Raw genomic sequence first — 23,887 nt, forward strand, 5'->3', positions numbered from 1 at the left:
GCCGAGCGTTGGATGTCCGTTGGGGTTCGAAGGAAAACGGGAGGCTCAGCGGGCGGGTCTCCTCGTTCCAGCGTTTTGTGACGTGTTTTGAAAGGGGCATCGGGGCTGGCGGCGCGGAGTGACCGCAGCGCCTCGGGGGGGGGGGGTGGGGGGTGGGGGGGGGGCCTGCTGCCTTTGCGCCGTGCGGCCTCGTGGGCACGGCGGCGCCCTGGCGTGGAGCGAGTCCGAGTCGTGCTGGGGGGGAGGGACGGACTGCAGCGTAGAAGCGCCTCGGATCCGTGCGCGGTGTGTTTGGGCGAGCTGTTTTCTGCGAAAGAGTGTGTTGTGCTCCTTCTAACGCCGTGACTGCCTGCTCTTCGTGACTGTTTTAACGGCACCGAGGGCGGACTGCCAAGTCCGGACCGAGCTCCGAGCCGCAGCCGGAGCCTGGCGGTACTCGGCAAAGCCTCGCTGCGGGCCCGGGCTCAGGGCCGGGACGGACCCGCCGTTGCGGAGGGCAGGGGCAGCTGCGGCGGGGAAGACGTGCCGGAGCCGATCGCCCCCAGACGCGGCCTCGCCGCCGGGCAGCGGGAAGATGGCGGCCGCCCGAGGCGCCCCCTGGCGGCCCGCCGCAGCGAGGCGACCGGGCCGCCTCAGCGGGAAGATGGCGGCCGCTCCCGAGGGCGCCGCCAGATGGCGCCGCGCGGCCGCTGGTGCCGGGGAAGCGGCGGGGATGGGGCCTGTCTGCCCGCCCGCCCGGCGGCCGCGGGGGGGAGACGGCGGCGGCCCGGGGTGCCGGCAGCAGCCAGGGAGGGGAAGGGGAGGCCGCCATGGACAGGTTCGTGTGGGCCAGCGGCCTGCTGGAGCTGGAGGAGACGCTGGTGATCCAGCAGCGCGGCGTGCGCGTCTACGACGGGGAGGAGAAGGTGACGCGGCGGCGCCGCTGGCGGCCGGGCCCGGCGGCCGGGCGGGCGGGCTCGGGGGCCGGCAGGGGCACACGGGCCTTGGTGCGGGCCGTAGGGGCGCGGCGGTGCTGGGACCGCCAGGGGCCTGGCTGGGGGGTAACCGGGGACGGGGCTCTGGGGATGGGAGACGGGCGTTTGGGGCCTGGGCGTGGAGTACGGGAGAAAGGGTGCTTGAGGCCTGGCCGTGGGGTGTGGGAGAGGGGGGCCCGGCCGTGGGCTACGGGGGGGTACGGAAGAGGGGAGTGTTTGGGGCCCAGCCGTGGGGTATGGGAGAGGGGGGCGTTTGGGGCCCTGCCATGGGGTATCGGAGAGGGGGTGTTTGAGGCCCGGCCGGGGGTGCGGGAGAGGGAGGTGTGCGGGACCTGGCCGGGTGGTATGGGGGGGTACAGGAGAGGGGGGTATTTGGGGCCTGGCCGTGGGGTACAGGAGAGGTGCGGTACGGGAGAGGGGGGCGTGCGGGGCCTGGCTGTGGGATATGGCACAGAGGTTGTGGTCAGGGTATGGGATATTGGACAGGAGATGTGAGCAGTCTTGGTTTTGGGGTACAGTTAAGGGTTTTGATCTGGCTATAGGGTATCAGACAAGAGACGTGAGGAGCGTTGCTATGGGGGGTATCAGGCAAGGGATGTGACGTGGCTTTGAGAAGCATCACTCAGACGTCTAGGATGTGCTTGGAGTAGGTTTTGCTCTAAGGGTCTGACAGGGTTTGGCTCTATAGGAAGATTGCTGGGAAGAGACCCAGGGTTTGCGGGAGCAAGAAAGACTGCAGACAGTGGGTGTCTCAGGGTTCGTGGAGGGTTGAGGTCCCAACAAGGTATAGCTGGTGTCCCTCTAATGAGACTTGATATCCATTGCTTTGAGTTCTCATTGTCTTCCTGTGCCCAGGCTCAGCCCTCCCTGATGTTGCTCCACACAACAAGCTGTGCTCTTTTGCTTTGATCTCGTGTACTAGGCATGTCATATGTTTCGTACTTGGGTCATTCTGGTAGCCATGAAGTACTTTTTAACTTTAGTCCTGAGTGGTGGTGTTTTGCCCTTTGTTCTTATATTTCTGAACCAACCCAGTTACTGCTTCTCTTCCTTGCTGGACTAACTCTTGAGCTCTCTTCCGTTTTCTGCACCAGAATAGTTCCATACCCTCATAACAAGCTGTAAAAACTTGCCGTGGTTTTACAAATAGGAAGTGATTTACTAACAGGGTTTCCAAATAGCAATTGGTTTCTGATAGAAAAGGAACTTTTTCTTTCAACAGTAAAATGGGTAGACTATTCCTATGTGATAGGCCAGAAGATTTCAGGCTGTGTATAACATATTCTTATTAGATTGCTTTGCTTTTTTGCATAACTTGCTTTCTTTGTCCACGAATAATGTTCCAAGGCCAATAGCCCTTTTTAAATATAATATTTTGGAGTATTTGTATATCTTACCCAGCATATGGAGGGGAGGATTCTTCAGGATTTCCTGGGGGAAAGTTTATACAGTTGAAAAGGAAGTTTTTATATATGTATCTAATCCTTTTGTACTGGTTTTCTCTATTGTTTCATAAACTTCATTTATCTGAAAAAAGAGAGTGTTCTCAAAATATTGGCTTACTGAATCTGATTGCTGTGTTGTGGTAATGCATAATATTTCCAAAATCAATATTGATGCAACTTGCTGGTTGCATTTGTTGTTAATCTGTTCTGTTTTCCCCCTTTAGGCGAGGTTTGATAATGGGATATTATTGCTTAGCACACACCGGCTAATCTGGAGGGATCAGAAGAATCATGTAAGTCCCACTTTTTCTCTTGTGTGTTGTTCAATCTTAAATTCCATAATAAAGAACAGGTAGCTTACAATGAAAAAACGACAGGTGGGGAGGAGATTTTTCTTTCATTTGTATGTGTGTTTTGTCCTACAAACATAGTCCATTTCTTCACTGATGGTGGAAAGAAAATTATGTACAAGGCATCCTTTTAATGAAATGATCGTGCAGAGATGAGAAGGGATGGAAATTATTCATTCAAATTTTCCTTTTCTACAACACTCAAATTAGAGAAGAAAAGACACTGATAGCATGTACTAGAAACTGTTGGTTTTGAGACTGAAGATGAATGTGTCAGGCATATCATAACGTGAAGTCCTTTCCCAGGCTTCTTGTCTAGCTAGATCTTTTCTTCCTCATTGTGTTTACAAGTTCAAGTTTCCCTCTGTTCTGTTTCCAGCATGGCCATATCATCTTGTACAGGCCTTACCTTTCCAACTGCATGTTCCTGTGCCGAGCCATCCCTTCAATAAGTCAGAAAATTGTCAACTACTATGAAATGAACCAGATCAGAGAATTGATTCAGAGGTTAAGTGGCAGTGTCAGAATTACATTGTAATACTGCTGCTGAAGACTTTGTATCATCAAGCCACAGCCTGAGATTACAGGCTAGAAACTGGTGAGAAAGAAATTAGATTAATACCGCTATCCCCAGCAACTCTCTTGTCCTCTTTGTATTAAAATCAGGTGGCTTCTTTCTCCAAACTTCATGAATGGGGTAAGGATGTTATTGAAAGCATAAGAAGCCATAAAGGTAGACTGACATAACATGCATCATCTTAAAGCTACGATTGAAAGAAAAATCCTTCTCAGAACCAGGTTAGATCACGCTTGTTTTGGACGCAATCTTTAAGAAAGGTTAGCTGTGGAAGCCAAAACTTAGACAGAGCATGTGCTGATGACAGCTTTTCAAATGTGTATTTTTCTCCGCTGGAGCGCATTTTCACAAGGATGGCTGAAGTGCCTCCCACACCCAAAGGTATACCCAAAGGTGTTACACCCCACCAAATATCGTATCCTTGCTCCAAAGCAAGGAGCTACTAACAGCATTCTAAAGGAAAGCTCACCAGGATGTTTTATTTTGGCAAAACAACATATCTTTTTATTTAGCAGTTGTTCTCAGAGACAGCTGCACTATTTTTGGTTGAAATTTTTCAAAATGCTTCATTTTGAGAGCTAGTCTGCAGGGCGGGATTACTGTGAAATAAGCCCGGCATTGATTGTCCAGGTTATGAGATATTCTATATAAATTAACTTTTTCATGTCCAGTCAATGTGATAAACTTACCCGTGCTAAACTATCTCTGTATATCAGCTCTTATTTCTTCATCAGAATCTCTTCTTAAGGTGTGTGTGTCCTGCAATGTATACTGCTTCTAGTCTGCTCATTTAGATTTTTTACTTGCTTAAGGCAACATTACACATCATGATTTGAACCAGTCTAACAACTGTCCATATCTCCATTCTGTTCTTCCCACCAAAAGGAGGATGTTCCTCTCGTCTCCCCCACTTCACTCCCTGCTTCTAGACTGCATGATTCCCTCTGCTCTCCCAAGATCATTGAATTTACTAAGTCAACAGAGAAGAATCCTGGAGAAGAGCAAATAGTTTTCTTTTGAGTTAACAAGTTAATTTAATGCAGCAAAGATTCTGACAAACTCCAGACTTGATTAAGAGGAGGAACACATGGGCAGCAGATCGATAACAATTACTCAGTGCTGATCTGGTACAGACCTAATTCTGTCTCAGCAGAGTCAGATTTTTTTTTTTGTTTTGTTTTAACCTGTGGTATACAAATAACTTTGTCAGTGTGATAAATGAGGCTGATTCTTTTCTCAAGCTCTTAGGAATGAAGCAGGGAACACAATGGCCGCTTACATTGACAGCGAGTGGTTGTCTAAGGTCAACTGTAATGTAACATCAACCTTAGAAACATTAGCTAGTTTACCAGAAATAAACTTGTAGACAGTGTTCTACTGTGTCAGCAAAGTTTAGTAATAAATGGTGCTACCTGTCGTTAGATTAACATCACAAACCTTTTTATGAAAACAAACAGCTGTGTTTTATAGCTGATGTTACATACCCTCTGCTGTTGGAACAGTATAGAAAATACAGATTTCCAAAATAAAAATTATGTAATTCTTTTGAGTTTGTTACATAGTTAGACTTGCACAACGTTTCAAATTACGAAATGGCACATGATGTGAGCACTGGACATTTAAGAAACATATCAAAATAAAGTCTTTGATTTCAGATTTGCACAGCATTTTTAACTCGTCTCTCTTATTGTATCATTTCCTCTTGCTTCTCATTAGGAAGGTAATTGTAAGTCCTTGTGTTTACAATAAGTTGATAACTTTCTAGTTGTGAACTACAAATGAATGAATCATTTTGAAAATGTATGTACAATATGCATACTTATATACAATGTACACAATATAATTTTTTTTTCCTTTAAAAAAAAAACAGCATTGATTTGCCTGTATTTAAAGTATCTAGAGCTATGTGGATATTATACAAACACTAACAGTTTTATGTATCAGTTATAAAAGCTGGAGCCATAAAGGAATCTAAATAGTTTATATTTAGAGTTTCTAGAGGAGGGATTACAACCCACGTTTTTTCCCAGTGAGAGATTTACTCATTAGTAGGAGATCTTGCAAGTATTCTTCCCTACTCTCTGACATAGTGAGTGTTTAATCGTTCTGAGCAAAGAGGAACAGTTTCGGTAGTAGGGACTGAGAAGACCCTATAACAGTACACTTTATAACCTGATGTTAGCACTAACGAGACTGGGGCTTTTGGGTATGTTCTCGGCTCCCCAGGTAACGTGAATGGCAAAGTTTTAAGAACCTGTGAGCATTGTGCACCTACAGGGATAAGCTGCAGTAGTGTGGAAATTTTCGTGTTTAAATTTTGGACTTAGATCCTAAAGCTTTATTAAATTCCTACGTCCTTTATGAATCTAGTCTGAGGTGTCTACAATTGACACATTGACATGTAAGTCTCGTTTGATTATCCAAACCTCAGCTTCAAGTTGGTGTTAAGTTTTCTGTTTAAATTTGTCTCTAATAGATTATTTCTACTCTTACCAGGGTATTTTATATGGAGTGCCTCTGGCAGCATGTATGGAAATCAATGCTGTTTTTAAAAAGCTAAAAGAAAACATTTGATTTTACAGAATCTTCAGGAAAATGATTTTGATTTCTGCTGTTTTTGCATTGATTTTTCTAGGAGTGCTGCATTGCTGTACCTCTGTCTCAGATTGTCTTTATTGAAGAGCAGGCAGCTGGGATAGGAAAAAGGTAAGGTGATATGTAGTCTGACTTTCCCGGCTGGGTAGTTTAGGCGTATAAATTATGTGACATACCCAAGGTTATGTATAAATTTATGGTAAGTTCAGGATGTAATCCAAATTTCCAGACTGATAGCCACAGAAGCCTGGTTTTGTCTCTTAAGATACAGGGATTGAATGCGTAAGAGAGTCATGACAAAAACTGCGCGTTTGATTTGATTTGTTAAATCATCTTGTAATCACTAAAAAACATGCTCTAGCTTGCCGTTTTCATTTGATTAATCATCAGTGCCATAGTGCTGTTGCTGGATCTAAACTTGAAAGCTGATTTATAGTCTTCTATGCCACAGAACTGATTGGGGATAGAAACTCAGTCAGATCCTGGTTTATGTAACTTTCCCTGACCATCTGATTGATTTTTAGCTTTAAAATACCAGCCAAGGTTAGAAGGAACGCAAATGTTTCCACTCACCTGGATAGATGAATCAGTATGGTTATTATGCGTGCAAAAAAGTTTCACCAGAAAAAGAGAAAAAGCTTAGCTGGAGAAATATGAACAGTTTACATCTGCTTGCAGCCTACAGTCAGATGGGTAGAATAAGGTAGTAGTATGCTGGAGGTATCCAGCAGAGATCCTGTAATTCACTCATGCTGGAGGAGTCAACTAAATAAAGACTTATGAAAGAAAGTATCTGCAAGATGAAATAGGAATGATGGACTTGAAGTCATGCTGTGACAGTGGTCTCTTGCAGTCCTAAAATAATCCTGTCTCGAGGATTGTTTTGCTGGTAGGTATCGTTTTAAGACTGTTATTTCCATGCACGTTACCTTTGAATGTTGGTTTTGGACACGTTCATATACACTGTTGACAAGTGGCATATACAAGTGGGATAGGTTAAACATAATATTGAGACCTTTTGTTTTCCTGTGACAAAGACAGTGTATTTTGGCAGTAGTTATTGCAAGTCAAAAGCCAAATCAAATGCACAGCTTGACAATTAGTTTTTATCTTAGCTAACATTTTCAGAAATTATTGCTCGAAATGTTAAAATTTATTAAATTTATTTCTTAAGAGTTGATGGTGTGTACATTTTAAATTTGTGAGATATTGCTGTTTTAGAGATTACAGTCATGTTTTTGTGCAAGATCTGCTTCAATATTGGGGCAAAATACTTAATGTTGTTTATGCACAAATGTAGAGCAATATTTAATACATTTTAATTCTTATGTGAGATGAATATAATACATATTTTAATTAAATGATTAATTTCGTAGAAATAGGTTTTTAGTTATTAACAAGAGTCTCTTCTTCTCTGTCCTCTTACTTAGTGCCAAAATAGTAGTTCATCTTCACCCTGCTTCTTCAAACAAAGAGCCCGGTCCATTCCAAAGCAGCAAATATTCCTACATCAAACTCTCTTTCAAAGAACATGGTCAGATTGAAGTAAGTTATGTACCATGCAAACCCAGTATATCAGCTCTTTGAACACACCTTTCTGCTCCTGCTGTGCTAGTGACAATTATCCATCTTTCCATGTTCACTTTCAAGAGGGAGCTTTCTCCATAACTCTTTTTTGAAGAGAAGCACTGTGATTCTTCAGTGTTTTATGCTTTGGTTAAATAGTACAAACAGAATTCGAAAAATGTCAGGAAATGTTATTAGGCTGCATCATTTTAATAGTTTAAAGATAATCTTATACCTCACATCTTATGTTTTAAGTTCAACACAATGTTTTCCAAAATGATGGCTCTGGCATCTATTGAATGTTTAACAGAATAAAACTTGTTTCTTTGCCCCTAACTCTCTGTTGAATAGGAACTGAGCAATTTATTCCTAAGCACCTCTCTAATTTATTACTGCATACTTTTTATTGTCTCAGAGATGTATGTTTCATTTATATATTTTACAAATCTTGATTTTTACTTGCATCTAATCTCGAAGGCTTTGAGCATTCTAAAAAAAAAAAAGGTGTGATATACTTTTAAATGAATAATTATCCTAAAAAAACCCCAAACATATTGCGCTCTGCAAAAAATTTCAGAATGTAAGTTTCTTGCTTGAGGAGACCGTGAATTTTGATTTTTGCAACATGAAAAAAGCCTATCTGTTCACTGTGGAAAGTCACTTTCAGCTTGAATGAGGTACAAATGTCTGCAAATGCATGTGCTGGACCAGACTTGCTTTCACTTCTTTGTGAGCAGTTTCCGGCTTATGAAGGGGGTTGATTTGTGCGTAATTATAATTATATGTCTATTTTACGTAATCATAACTTTATTTATTTTAATTTGAATGTTCATGTCTGAAAATCAAACGCTGTATTTATTGGTTGTCTATCATGCTGGTTATACTCCAGATCTTTGCTTTTATGACGCTAGAATACTTTCCTGTGAACTTTGAATGAGAAGTATGGAGCAGACTTTTCATTCTGGGTGTTATTCAGTGGGATACACTTATTAGCTAATTAACAAGTGCCGCCTTTTAGAATTAGCATAAAACAACTAAGTGTAATTGGTCTACTGTGGTTCTCTTTACACTGTTGAATTAACAGACCAATAGTAATGGGATTGATCACATTTCCCACCTGTTAAAAGCCTATCTTTGAGCAAAAACGAAACCTAGATGTTTTTAACTTTGGTATATCTTGGAACATTTGAATGTCTGGAAGAAGATGTTATTACAGTAGTATTCATGCAAGCGTAAGTAGTAACTGACGTGGCTTGTCCTCTAATGTGTGTATTTTTGAGGACTGGAAACTTTTAACTTCCAAAGAGTGAATGTTTTATTGTGAATGCGTAGGTCTTACCGTGCTTTGTCTTTTAGTAAAGTTTATTTCATCTGTCACCAAGACATGAAAAATACCCAGAGATGCTCTGCGCAATTCATGAAACGTCGGTTGTCGCTTTTTATCGTTTGCAGTTCTATAGACGATTATCTGAAGAAATCACACAGAGGAGATGGGAGAACATGCCTGCCGCTCAGAACGTCCAGGTTAACAAGAGCCCACAAGTACGTGCAGAGCATTCTTCTTTATGTCCCATGTCACTTTGTTTAGCTTAACTGCCAAATCTGTAATCTCTTGTTTCCACTTTGTGCCGCTCCATATATTGCATCAGGCAAGCTTCTTTAACCAGCACTGTGGGGACATGCATGAATTCAGCTGTACTTTGCCCATTTCTCTACTGCCATAAATTAGTTTCTACTTTGCAGATGTCACTTGATATAGGACAGAGCAGCCTCCCTTCCTTAAATGTGTTCAGACTTGAATGAAATTGATAGAGCTCCATTCTTTATGTAGTTGTGTGTGTGTGTGTGTGTGTGTATATGTGTGTATGTGTATTTTGCCTAATCATAACTTTATTTTAATGTTCATATCTGAAAGTCAAACACTGTATTTATTGGTTATCTGTCATGCTGGTTAAACTCCAGATCTTTGCTTTATGACTCCGGAATACTTTCCTGTGAACTTTGAACAATGAGAAGTATGGAATTGATTTTATATATATATATGTGTGTGTGTGTGTGTATGTATACATATATGTGTATATATATGTATATATACACATACACGTGCGTGCACACGCACGCACACACAGACACACACACGTATATTTGCCTATAATTTTATTCAGCATGATACACCTGAGACTGAAAGATTTTTGGTTTTACTGTGATTTCTTTTCTGTTTCTCTGGGTCTGGAAGTCAAATATATGACATGTAACCTTTATATAGCTGTTTGGAACCTGTATGTGTCTCTTTTAAATGTATATTTAAAGTGGACCATTGTTACTGTGAAGAATCTCTTCGTCATATGTTAAGATTGCCTCCTTTAATCTGTCTGCATACTTCTAGGTTATATACTGTGGATAAACATATGGATGTTGTTTGTCTATATCTTTGTTGCATATGTAGTACTGTCAGTGAACAAGGATGCTTTAGAGCTGGCTCGGTGTTGAATCACGTATGTTCTCCTTTATAAATATAATACCTATAAACACACTTGCATTCGGTGGAGTAATGCACTTAATGAAAATGCCTTACCTCCTGCTCTTATTCTTAAGTTAGAGCAAATCACTTCCACCAGTACCAGGCTTTGCAGGCAGAGTTTTGAGGGCTGGCACCAAAGCCACTTAGGGACCAGCCTTTTTAAAACACGTGTGGCGCCACACCAAAAATTCTCCATCACAGACTTAGGTAACTCCATGTTGATGCTCATCAGCAAGGTAAAATAGGCTGTACATAGCTCGTGTTGCTGTAGCTTTGTTTCTTCAGGCTAAATTTCTTCAGGTAATTTTGTTTAGGTCCACTCAGGCATTTCCACTACTCTATACTGTAGATGTTTGCATTCACTTGCAAGGTGTTAGTTGAGATGAGCTGGAATGCTTAGTCTAGATGAGGCTGTTAAGCATAACTATATTAATAGCTTCAGTATGTTAATTATATTATCTGCCTATGCTACAGCAAGTTCATACTTGCTTTGCATTTATTGTTTACTGTGTGACACTGATTTTAAAAAAGAATTTCAAGAAGTGTATGAAATATTGTATGCGTGATTTCAGTTCTTTGGGGGAACTTTTTCGGTCTTCTAATGTGAGCTTTTTTCATAGTGAGGCGATGAGAAAACCTAGCATTTCCTATTTTGATTCCTAACATTATTTTCTTTTGCAGGCAGGAAGAATAAGAGCTGTAGGAATTGTAGGGATCGAAAGGAAATTAGAAGAAAAAAGAAAAGAGACCGACAAAAACATTTCCGAGGTAAATACTACTAAAGTTTCAAGGTCAACCACCTGTCTGAGCTATTTACATTCATTCACGCTTTCTTTTAGAGAAAACTGAGAGTATTTGTTGTTGATATTGAGAGTATGAATTGATTATGGATATGTGATTTACAGTTACATATTTTGTTTAACTGACTTTTCCGATATAGGTAAGGGTATTTCATTTAAACAGTTCCTTTGAAGAAGACTCTTCTTTGGAACCAAAGTGGTGTGTTTTATAGATTAATTTTGATGGAATTAGAAATTTGAGTTCAGTCACTTTCCATCGGAGAAAAGAGAGCACAGATGCTCCTGCAGAGAGAGTCCATTACAAGGTTTTCTTTCCTTTCTACGTGCAGCTAATTTTGGTTTCAACTGAAAATTTAATATATATCAAGAAGAACATGCTGGTCTAAACGACTGCAGTAAGTTTCCGTCTGATAAATGTTCAGTTTTTAAATGTTAGATGTAAGCTCGTAATTACAGCAAAATGTTCCGTAGTCCAGGTGCCAGTAAGATGTTACAGATATTTGTGCAAAATCCTTAGGCTAGATGGAGACTATCCTTTTCCCCAGAAACAGCAGAGTAGTTGAATTCCAGATATCAATAGTGATGAACAATAGAAAATATGAATTTTTCTACTGAAAGTCTCTCAGATATACTGGGAGTGATATCCTCAAAAATAGTCTGGTTCTGTCTTCGTAAGAGATTAATGTCAAACAGAAGTAGTCATAAATTAACTACAGTGAATTACTTTGTGCAGCGAAGCTTTATAGGATTCAGAGTACCACAATAAGAGAAGGCTTTCACTGTTCTGATTTGTAAGGTATTTATGTTGGCTTTATAGGCAGTATGCTGTTTCAGTTACTGCTAGGATTAAACTTTTTTTTTGCTTATAAATTTATAATGAATGAAGTTCTGTGTGTGTGGTTTAAAAGGTATTGTAGTTACATGTGTATTGTAGTTACATGTGTATTGTAGTTACATATAGTTCAAAAGGTATTGTCTGGTTATTTTTTCCGTAGTAACTCTGTCAGAGAGTAAAAGAAATCCATTTGTGTGTGTTGTATGAACGGGAAAACCATGACTGTGAAATCCTGCCTTCCTCCAACTTTGAATGTTATAAATGACTTAATTTAAAAAAAATGGTGCCCTGGCTTCCAGGAAAAGGCTTCCTGCATGTGCTGTTCACTGCTGATAAGAATCCAGCTCTTTAGCCTTTTGTTTATCTGAGGAAGTTCCTGTTAGGTGTGTGCACATTCCCCTTTGTTTCCAGGCCTGCCCTGGGTGAGTCAGGCAGAGGAGGAGTTATACACAGCATGCTGTTTATTTAGCTAAATCAAGGGTTCTTTTGATGAACGATGTTTCCATGCATTTTATTGAGATTAGAAATAAGCTGGGAAAAGCCTAGATAGAAAACTTTTTGTTTGTTGATACAATATAGAGGTACAGTAGAAGCACTTTAATTTATGCCAGCGATTGGGAAACCTATTGTAAATTATGAAATTTGGCAGATTAGGAAGTAAAGAAAAATATTTTAAACGAGAAGCTTTTGTTCTGATATTAGTAGGTTATTATTATAAAGTGGTACATTTTCCTTTCTCCATTTGGATCCAGCTTTGTCCCTCTTAATTTTGCATACGTGCCTGAGGTACCAAGCGTTAGAAGGCTAGTCAAGAGAGACTTCTCCAGGCCGTGGAGAAACGCTGGCACCCTTAGGAGGGCATTCAGATGACAAGTAAACCCTGTACCCCCATCTTCTTTTCTTTGCATGTGAAGCCTTGGTCCAACAAGCTTCTAAATCCGGTGCCTAAATATAAATGGAAACAATTAGGTCTTGCTGCTCAAATCTGCTCAATCTGCTAAAATGTGTGTTTCTAATGGGGGATTAGTCAGAATCAACTAGGAAGCTGTTAGATTGCATAGAAGCAATACTGTTATTACTGTAGGGTTAGCAAGGATGGCTTGAAACTCTGGGCCACAGGAGTCTGTGGCCAGAGGACACATGCTGACTGAACTCCCTTCTTTTTTTGTGGCTGTGGAGGGGATTGGGTCCTGCTCTACGGCAAACTTCACCTGAAAAGGCTCTGGAATTTTTCTCACGCCTGTTGTTCAAAAAAAGGTTGTTTGGCGGGGTTGACCACCTGGACATCTTGTGGTGTATTTAAGAGTCTAGGGAGAGGGCTGAATGCAGGTTGTTGATGCTAGGAGAAATGAAGGCTGCTTTTTAATGGTTTAATGCTTTTTTAATGCTTTTTCAGTCAAATACCTAATTATTTTTTCTGCTAGTTGGTTATCTTTATGTAATTGTAAAACTTCTAAATGTTAATATATCTTCAGCTTTCTTTTAAATAGGTTTTATTGAAGCCTAAAAATGCCTTGGGGGTTGTTGTAGCATTTTTGTGTTTGAGACTGTAGCAATTTACTAAACGTAGTAGACTTGATATAATCACGGTCCTATGGTAGAAGTCCAGATTATTACATGTTTTGGAGGAAGAAAACTATAAAGTTCATTAGAGTAGAAATTTGATATTTTGTACAAATAAGGTTTTCCCTTGCTTTAGCAGATATTTTGTTTTTCTTAGGTCTAACTACTACAGAGGATGCTTTTAACGTAATTATTAATGTATTTTTTTTCCATCCAATTTTTTAATCTGATAATTTATCTCATGGATGAATTTCTTTCTAATTTTAACTGTTTTTTACTTGCTGTGGTAGCATCACTGTTTCTATATGTGAGATATTTAAATGGAAAGATGTTGCCACACATTTTCAGGGTTTTTGGCTCTTCATTTAAGCATATACGTGAAAGCAGATACCCTCTTCCTTGCTCATTTTAAACTAACTGCAGTCTTCCTAACTTGGTAGCATTTAGTGATTAAAGTAAAACTGTCTTGTCAGGAGGCCATACTTCCGTAGCTTTACAGCTGGCTTGTTGCTGGCCAGAAACAATAGATATCCTTCAGGGAGGTTTAACTCTTGAAGGAAACCTACCACCACCACCCAGAAACCCTCCCTCATATTTTAGGAGAGCCTAATGAAGTTGGTGAAAATAATCTTTTCTGGGTCTTAATATCTCATTAGTTCTTTCCTATTATATGAACCTTATAAATCATATTGAACGAGTGTTCAGATACTGGAAAAGCGTGCAGTTGTCTGATCTTCCTTCATTCCTTGTTGTTCCTGGCTTGTCTGGTTTTGATTTTAAGATGTGTATAAAACAGATTATTCACCTATAAGCCATTTATATAAAATTGTAAATGGTAATATACTAATCTAAGGTGATAGGAGCTTATGTGTAACCTGGGTAAGTGGACAGAGGCAGCTCACTGTATCTGTGATCCCGAATGATGTACTTGCACTTACCTGCAATGTCTGCTTGTCATTGCAGGCTTTTGAGGACCTTAGTAAACTAATGGAGAAGGTATGGCACGTGTCATTTATCTACATGGGCTTGTGCTTAATTTCTTACTGTTAAGCACATTGTCTCTGTTGAGCTGAAAGTTGACTTACGTGTGTATCTTTCTTGGTAGGCTAAGGAAATGGTGGAGTTATCCAAGTCAATAGCTAATAAAATTAAAGAAAAACAAGGTGACATCACTGAGGATGAGGTAAATGAACTTTGTTCTTAGAGTCAACAGAAACGTTCCCCTGCAAAGCAAAAAGATATCCTTATAATACATTTCATGTTAGTAAAGAACGCTTCAGTAAGGCTGGGTTTTTCTGTTTTACTTCAATTTCCAGTGGTTAATGTTACCTTTTGCTTTCACCTGTTCTTAAGAGCAAAGATACTGCTGCCTTTCAGTAGGGGATGGTGACAGTTTTCAGTTTTTCATTGGTTTGCTGGTCAAAAGCGTACTGTGTTAGTCTTGCCTTTGCTTTGCTAGTAAATGACTTTATTGATAATGAACTGATTTGATTTATTTACCAAAAATGTCTGATAGTAATAAAATCGAAGACTTAAAAAACTAGAATCATTCACAACAAGGTGGTTATACCTTGTTATTTTTTTATTTAGACTATTAGGTTCAAATCCTATCTGCTGAGTATGGGAATAGCTAATCCAGTTACCAGAGAAACATATGGATCTGGTACACATTACCATATGCAACTGGCAAAGCAACTAGCTGGAATACTGCAGACTCCATTAGAGGTAAAGCACCTAATTGTGCATTTTCTGTATGTTGCTGAGTTTTGATATAAATATCTTTTGGCTGTAGTACTGTGCCTTTAGCAATGCAGCCTCATATTCAGCTTTTATGAAATAACTTTTTTTGCCTTTTAGGAGTACATACTCTCTATTTGAATGAGAATTTTTAAATATAAACACAATACTTTGTCTTTGGAATAGTGGTATCTCAACTTCCAGACAGCGAAGTATGAGTGATACTTTTTTGTAAATCACATTAGCAGTCTTTTTCTCGTTTAAAGAGCCTTGTGTTCACCCCTTGCCATAGAGTATTTCTTTTTTGAAAAAAATGAAAACAACACTGATTTTGAAAATATGAGCCAGTCGATTTTTAAACTGCTTAAAAATTATATATTTGGCTAATATAATACTTTATGCTTTCTATTTTGGAATATCTAATATTTTATTTTATCTGAAGCTCTTGCAGAATTCAAGATTCTCACTAAAAAGTTTGATTTCATATTGAAACTTATAAGGCTATGCATCTTCTAAGAAGCATACATACTTGAAGTATGTTTTATGAAAGCTGTATGCCACCTGCAGTTATCAGAATGGAAAATTGAATGTATCTGAAAAGTTGAAACTGTAAAGTGATTGATAGATTTAATGTATTGAAATTCTTTGTTCCTATAATTTATTCTCTACTTTAACGTTAAAATAATTAGAAGTCTTTGGATATAGTATCAGTGTTTTGCATGTTAAAATAATTAGAAAAAGATATAATCTAACAGCTTTTCTCTAATGTTAGAAATACGTGGTATTATCTGTGTAAGTTTTTGCATTAAAACCCATAATTTAGCTCCTCTGTTTTGCCTGTGTAATCAGTTGATTGCAAGCGAGGTACTGTGTTTACTAGATTAATGCTATTTCTCTTACCAGTCTTGTGCTTACACAGGAGCGAGGAGGGATCATGTCACTTACAGAGGTTTACTGTCTGGTAAATCGGGCACGAGGATTAGAGGTGAGAAATTGATACTCTCAAATATTTTGTAGAATGTACTTACTTCACTGACCAGCTAATTCAGGAAAAAAGCATCAGATTATTCCCTAACAATTGCTCACTCTACTCTGTCTAACAGTATAAAGCAATCAATCCTTTATTAAAATTAGGAATTTTCACCTTTTCCCCTTCTCCTTCTTGCCCATAATGTTTACATTCCTCAATAGTTTTTCGTAATATATGCTGCTTTTATAATGCCAACAAAGAGAGATGTGAAAACATTATGTGTAATGGAGAAATCCATACTTATCTAGAAAGAAAAGTGAAAGGACAGAGAACGGTGGAAAGGTTGCTGTTGCCCAAATACACCAACCAATTTTCTCTGTAGACATGACAAGAAGCAATATTATAGAAAACGGAGAACAGAAAGGAGTGTAAATGCCAAGAGAGTAGACTGGAGGATGTAACAAAAGAATTGAAGAAAATTATGTAACCTGGTGGCATCTTATGGCCACAGTGATAATGACTGCTTGTTTTGGTATGATACTGTATACTTCCTGTGTAAACTGTGAATAAATATGTATGATTGTTTTAATAGTTGCTCTCTCCAGAAGATCTAGTAAATGCCTGTAAGATGCTGGAGTCACTGAAACTACCTCTAAGGTAAGAGACTTACTGATGCGTTTTTAAAACACAGCACTCACAGGCCAGGCCACAGTGCTTCGATGACTTTGTATTTTACGTGCAGTAGATGTTTGAAACAAAGTCATCCAAGAACTGTTCCATGCAAGAACATCCACTCCGCACTACAAAATGAATATGTAACTGTGTTTCTCTTTGCTAGGAAGACAGTATTCTTTTTGCTTCCTATACAGTTTCCTCTAAGTTTGATAGTTAAAATTTACGCTTGAAGTCTTTTGATTGAGGGCTTTCAGATGGATTTATTGCTGTTGTTCTTTAGCATCTGGCGCTCTTTAATTTAAGTTGTTCTTTCTAACATCCCTGCCAAGTGAGGAAGTATTCATTCTGTTTCGGATACTAAGGAACTTGGACAAAGGGAGGAGACTCATCTTCCTGAACTTCTGATATGTAAATTGTAGTAGTCTACATCCAAGGTAGAAGTCTTTGGCTTCATCTGACCAAATGTAGTCCTCTGTTTTAGACTGAGATGAATCAAATCGTTGACTGTAACAACTAGGTCTCCATAAAATTTTAAAGGAGTTTGAAGTGACTAGCTCGGATGTAGACACTTACACCCTGGAGACCCAAACTAAGTCAGATGTATTTAAAGAGATTGTAACTTAGATCTTGGGGGGAAAAAAAAAAGTATTTACACGCCTCTTGCCTGTTTAGACATCTAAATACCATTAGTTTCAAAGAGACATGGTTTGTAGCTTGTTTTTTGGGTACAAAACCTTTTTTTGGTATACCTGTCCACAAATCTCATCTCATTTACATCCCTTAGACTGTCATTGCTACAGTAACCTGTGCTATTCTGTTTAAGGCTAAAACAAAAATAGGAAGATGAATAACTTACTGACCGCAGTAATTTTCAAAGATTATACGGGAGGTGAACAGAAGAAAGGTGCAGAAGAATAAACGTAGATTTCTTATGTCCCCTGGACCCTTTTTTTCTGTCCACAGATATGTCATACCTAAGGCCCACAGAACTAGTTTCACGGGATTTCCTTTAAAAGTGAGCCATCCATACTTAGAATGAGGAATTGTTCATATTTACAAACAGAAAGTGCTAACTTCATGAAACACTAAGCGAATGGTCACTTAAAATGTAGCAAGTGTAAGCTGCTATTTTATTTCACCCAACTATTGCTGTAGTTGGTGTTTCAGACTGGGATAAATGTTTAACTAAGCCCAGGCATGTACTGTGGTCTTTTCAGTCTCTTCAGATTTTGAAGATACTTAATAAGTTCATCTGACAGCATTTTTTTTTCTTTTGTAGTGTGTTTATAGGTGTGGACATACTAGAAATGTACTCATGGGTAATGTGCACAGAAGTTTTAGTTACTCTGATTCTCTCTTTTGATTTTAGGCTTCGGATATTTGACAGTGGTGTGATGGTGATTGAACTCCAGTCTCACAATGAAGAGGAAATGGTAGCTTCTGCTTTAGAGACAGTATGTGACATTCATTTCCTTCAATGTTCTGACCATGCTGGGGAAATTTGAACACATTAGGTATAAAAAGTTAAGGTACAGGATTTCCTTTAGAGGTTTTGAAATACAAAATTTTCCACAAAATCTTCTAGCAGTAATACCTTGTACTTAAATATCACTTTTCAAAGTGCTATGCAGGCAGTAGTGTTAGTCATTGCTTTCTCCTTAAGGAGTAAATCACTTTTCAGTCTCTTTTCAAACTTCATTACCTTCAACCTTCCTCTAGGACTTTTGTACTGTAGGGTGAAATTCATGGCATGGTGTTAGGCACAAAAGTGGACTTCATACTCTGTACACAATGTGATTGAAGGGAGTGAAATTAGCTCTTAAATGTTGATATAGGCAGTTTTTGGTTTGGGTTCATTTCATATAATAATAGGACATTGTACGTGAAACATACTGCTTGTACTGACTTTCCTGCTGCGAAGAGCTCTCTGCTGGGGAGGAGTGTATACAGAATTAAACTAGATTCGTCACAACAAAAAAAAGTAGTACAAATTGCTCAGTGTGATAAAAACTTATTGGTCTTACTTTAAAGAGTCAATATGTAGGTAATACTGTCCCTTTATTTGATGCATTTTCCTATGAGTTTTTCAGCAGGATGTTAAGTTTTTGTTTTCCACAAAGTTGAGTAAAGGCTGATTCAGTCCTTCCAAAGTTAGACATGCAATCAAAGAAGAAAAAGTTAGGGCTACCGCAGGCAAGTTCTCACTTGGTACATGAGATAGATTCTTCAGTGTGTTCTGCATGATTGGTACCCTAGAGCTTTCCTCTCACCAGAAAGATTTTAGGATAAAAGAAATGTGTATACCTGTCTCACAAATACCGTCTTAAATTATCAAAATTAAAATGTTTAAATCTTTCAGTACATGTTAATCCTTTCAGCTTATTTTTCATATTTCGAGAAGAATACCTAGTCCGTTTCAATTGTTTTCTGATTATTTTTATTTTCTCATTATTTTGTTGCCTTCAGCAGGAGTGTTGATCTCCATAAAGGAAAGGAGAAACCCCTTCTCAAGAAGGCTATAGGGATACTGACATAACCAGTGAGGTCAGCCACAAAAGGCAGCAGATGGTGGATTTATTACAGAGCTTCCTTTTTTCTTTTATTTTCATAATATTCAGCTTTTGACTTCATAAAGTGAAGTAAAATGTAAGGGAGAGGCTTTGAATGAGGAAGGCTAGCCCATAAGGGAAAAGGAAGATGAGATCAGAACTGTGGCCAAAAGAAGCCATATATTTAGTGTTTAATGTACAGTAACATGAACCTTTTGAGAAAAAGTGAAAGGAAGTCACAGGGCTTCAGATAGGGGAGTGATGTGGGTTTGAATGGCTGGTGAAGAGAGGAAACGACATGGAAGTCAAAGGAACCTGAAGTCAGTCTTGATGAGAGCAGTGGTTTGGGAAGGAAAAACATAATTAATTACCCATATGCCATGTTAGACTGTCTAACTGACTTAAGTTACTCAGATTCAATCATTTAGCTTTAGAAAATCTTAAATTAGGACTAATTTAATTTGAGATTCTACAAAATGGAAACTGCTATGCAGAGATTGCTGAGAATAACACAGTGTAAACTCCTCCCTACCCAGCTATGTGGGAAGCAGGAAATGGCAACTACATCTGCATTTAAAAGTTGCTTAAATTTGAAGCAATGGAGAAATAGAAGAATTATTTGTTGTAGGGTAATAAAACCTATGTTTATATGGGAAGTTCAATGCAACGTTAAGCCTGTAATACACAACTAATGTTCTAACATCCAGATGTCCAACCTTTGTGAGAAGGCTTCGTTTTTGCATGTGTAAACTAACATGATTGAGACAATGAGACCAAAGTTTTGAGTCCCAAGGCTGAACCTGTCCTTTGTGTTGTCTGAATGTGATAGTGGCTTTTACTGATCCCATTAGTATGCTGTAATTAGGGTGGAGTACTAAGGTTTTTGACATTGCTACAGGCAGTGGGATATTTTAAACTAACTCAAATTCTCCACCTCCCTCTGAGATTACTTAAATTTCTAAATTGATGACCCCTCCTGCCCTGCTGCCTTTTATTTCCTCTCTCAAGCTTCACTGTTTACAGAATCACTTAGTACAGTTGGGCTGTGTAAATACTGATTGCAGCCATATATGCTAACTGTGAGCTATTTTAATTTTTCCATTCGTTTCTCCTGAGGTATCTTTCGGAAAGAAAGAATACAGTATAATTTTTACAGATTTAACTCCTTTCTATGTCCCTTTTTCATATATGGCAAGTTTCCAAGGACGCTTAAAAGGTATTTTTGAGGGAAGTTGCTTATAATTATTTGTAATTTTTTAAAATGCAAACAAACTAATTGTTTTAGCAAGAAATTTGCTATCAATTTGTCACTTTGCAAGGACAGCTGTGTTGCTAAACTAAAGAACTGATTCAGTATCTGAGAGAACAACTTCATTATTATTTTCATGCCACAGTTTATTTGTGTGTTTGTTTTGTGATAGGTATCTGAAAAGGGTTCTCTCACAGCTGATGAGTTTGCTAAGCTTGTGGGGATGTCTGTTCTCTTAGCCAAAGAAAGGTAAGTAATAATTGCCCTATTTAGTAATACCTTCAATTATCATGTTGTCCCCAAGTAACAAGACAAACCTTTTTCTTTCTGTAGGCTGCTGCTAGCTGAGAAGATGGGCCATCTTTGTAGAGATGATTCAGTGGAAGGCTTGAGATTCTACCCAAATTTATTTATGACACAAAGCTAATGTAGTTTGTGCACATTTCTTATGTAACAGTTGAGCATGGGAGCAGAGGAGAGAACCTTTCCAAAAACTAACGTTACCAATTTTATTTTGTTAGTCAGCTGCAACAGTGACGAACATTGTAATGTTTTCCAGTTCTCAGGTATTCCAAATGATGAATGGTTTTATGTGGAACAGAGAAGAAATAGGAATCACTAAGTCAGAATTATGTTATTGTCGCAAACTGGCTGGCTCACGTGTGTTAAGTTGTATTTGATATGCTCTGTAATTTCTCATTTCAAGAGAAATGAGATGAAGATTCCACACAAGTGAAAGAATATCCCTGTAGTCTGCCATGAAAATCAGCACCCAGAACATAGGTCACTGTATACTCCTGTTTCATTTTATTTATATCTGGAGCAACAAAGCAGACAGATGTATCCATAGCGATAAGAAACGTGACTTTGGTGCGTACTGAGGTGTAAGGAACAAAACAGTATAAAATAACCCCTTTTCCCTGTGAACAGTTTTCTAAGAGAAGCTCTTGAATTTTTTAAAGAGGGTTCTTTATACTTTTGGGCAGAAAGAACCTGATGCAGAAGAGATTAACATATGCTATATGAATCTAGAAAACATGGTGTTTACTTTGTCATGTCTTATGCTAATATCTCAATTAGAAGCATTGTCAGTACAGATTTCCTCCCTTCCCTTTCTTTGCCATCTCCCTTCCTGTTTCATGATGTTGCACGGAGGGTGCACTTTCTGCCCCCTCTTTGTGTAGTGCAGAGTGCAATAGCCCTCTGTCACTCTACCATAGCCGGTGCTCTAATATGCTTGTTTTTTATCTTGTACTTTTAATGAAAGATCATTTGATAGTTCCATCAGCCCTTTGTCTGTTTCGGAGAGACAATTAATTTGCATGCAACTCATATGTCAGAAGGCTTTTAATATTGAAGAGACTAAAATTACCATCCCCCGATGTTTAATAGTCATGAGGTATCATATTGTTTGGTATTCCTTGTCCTGTGTTCAGACTGAATGCAATTGGATAGCCTTAGCTTTCATAACTCCAGTGGAGTTATTATATTACTTGAAGATCTGATGTCATGGTAGTAGTGGTAAGTGGATGTTTATGATCCATAAACATGGGTCCATGTCACTTACGTTTTCAGGGTTTTGAAATGACCAGTTTTAATAAATAACAAATAACAAAATTCATTCAAGGTATGGTTAAGAACAGCGTGTATATAACATATGGATATAGCAACAGCCAAATGAATGTTACAGCAAAGAAGAAAAGGTTTTTAACCGCTTGAAAACATCTTCACAACTATTTCAGTGTTACTGTAGGATTAAGAGCCTGCCGATGAGTTCAATGCAGAGATTATGCTTTTGTTCTGTAGGATGCGCATTTAGAGCCAGAGAATCCTGCCCTCTTGTCCCCTTATCCTTGTCACTAGCGAAATTTTATTCAGTGCTTTCTTTAGGGCAGTTTTCCTCTGTGTTTCGTGAAGATAGAATAGCACTAAAACTAATGAATTTGGCATAGCTGAAAGAACTGGTACCACACTATATTTACCCCATTAACCATCCATTATGGACTATTCAGGAGTCTTATGGCTTATTACTTTTCTTCATCCTCCCCACACCCCACAGAAGAGATTTGTACAAGGTACTCTAAGCATCATGCATCTAAGGAGGGACTGAGAAGAGAGAAATGCAGAAAAAACAAAGCTGGTGCGTGAAAGCTGTTTCTCTTGCCTGATACACCTATCATGTTAAGGGGAGACCAGTGGTTTACAGGTCTGAACCTCTATCCACAAGGGGGCATATCTTCTGCCAGAAAGCACGAAACCAGAAAGGAAATGCCAAGTGTGAACTCCCAGCCTCAGTTGCCCCAGCCATATGTACTTCATTATCTTAATTAAGCAATAACAATACAATGTATGTAGAATGATGGTACCTTCTTGAGCTTTTCTTCCCCAAGATTTTCCTTAACTTTTTTCTTTCTACAGGGAAGAAATCTGTAGGCTAAATTGTATAGCTGGTTTAGAGTGTAAACTTGTATATGAGAAAATGATTCCGAGAAAGTAATAAAAATTACAAGATTTTCTTAAATAGACTGTTTTATGTGTGTGTGTGTGTTTTTTTTTTTTTTTATTCCTAAATGTTTTGGGCAGCTTTAAAGCTACAAACTTGGGGCAGTTTTTTAAAGCACAGCATGTATTTGTTGTCTCATTTTGTACCCAAAAGGGTACAAGATACTTTTTAATTTAAAATTAAAAAGTAGAATTACGTGTAATTAGAATGCCCTGGTTCTGTTGCTCAGTAGCCTGTGACCCGTCACAGGCTGGACTCACAAAACCGTAGAGCTCTACCAGCTTCATGAGGGAGCTGGTGTGAGTCAGAGCCAAACATGTATGTTGTGCTAGCACTTCAAAGGCGTTTGACATGTTTGAATGTGCTTTTCCGACTTAAATCATATACCTCCTGCTCATACTCTGATATTCAAACCGAGAGCCAGTTGGCATGAGAACAAATGTAGTGCATAGTTTCAGGTGTGTGGTGTCATGCTAGCACATCAAATTGTCAGAAATGCTCCTCAGGCCTAGTCGTGTTTCCATTGGTACTATTGGCAAAAATCCATTGACTATGTTGAAGGAGGATTAGAGGAGTGAGCAGGGTATAGGAGCTGTTATTTCCTCAGATCATTTCAATTTAAAACAGACAGTCCCTGTAGGAACTTCATTTCCTTGTATGTTTTGATGATCCCTAGAACGTCACGATATGTGAGCCCTATGTTATTTTTCCACAGCTGCCCAATAAGAAACCCGGAGATTTGGAACAGGGGTCTGTTCAAAAGGTGTTTGTTTCTTTATGGAGCAGTCTTAAAGGGTGAATATTTTTTTCCTTTGGAAACACGGGCCTTTTCATACCTCTGAGAGGAAAAGAATGTTCCTTAGGAATCTATACATCTTTTCCGTTTCTCCTTTCCCTTTGTTTCCAGTCATAATTACTTTATATTTAGCATATGGAAACACGGATCTGGTTTGAACCATATTTCTGAGATGCAAGCAA

General features: G+C 39.0%; 1 protein-coding gene across 2 annotated transcripts; it reads left to right on the plus strand.

Moving 5' to 3' along the window:
* Positions 1–337: 337 nt before the first annotated feature.
* VPS36 (vacuolar protein sorting 36 homolog) lies at positions 338–22,932 on the plus strand. 2 transcript variants are annotated; one of them, XM_068929940.1, is made up of 14 exons: positions 338–817; positions 2,644–2,712; positions 5,982–6,052; positions 7,372–7,486; positions 8,960–9,049; positions 10,710–10,796; positions 14,190–14,222; positions 14,332–14,409; positions 14,817–14,951; positions 15,883–15,948; positions 16,526–16,590; positions 17,978–18,062; positions 20,579–20,655; positions 20,740–22,932. In XM_068929940.1, the coding sequence occupies exons 1-14, from the start codon at positions 575–577 to the stop codon at positions 20,831–20,833; spliced, it is 1,308 nt and encodes a 435-aa protein (XP_068786041.1). In that variant the 5' UTR covers positions 338–574; the 3' UTR covers positions 20,834–22,932. The 2 variants fall into 2 exon arrangements, with proteins under 2 accessions (XP_068786041.1, XP_068786040.1); XM_068929939.1 differs by having other exon boundaries at positions 734–905.
* The last annotated feature ends 955 nt before the right edge of the window (positions 22,933–23,887 follow it).

This window comes from Struthio camelus, chromosome 1 (genome assembly GCF_040807025.1).
Source record: "Struthio camelus isolate bStrCam1 chromosome 1, bStrCam1.hap1, whole genome shotgun sequence".
Classification (NCBI taxonomy): domain Eukaryota; kingdom Metazoa; phylum Chordata; class Aves; order Struthioniformes; family Struthionidae; genus Struthio; species Struthio camelus.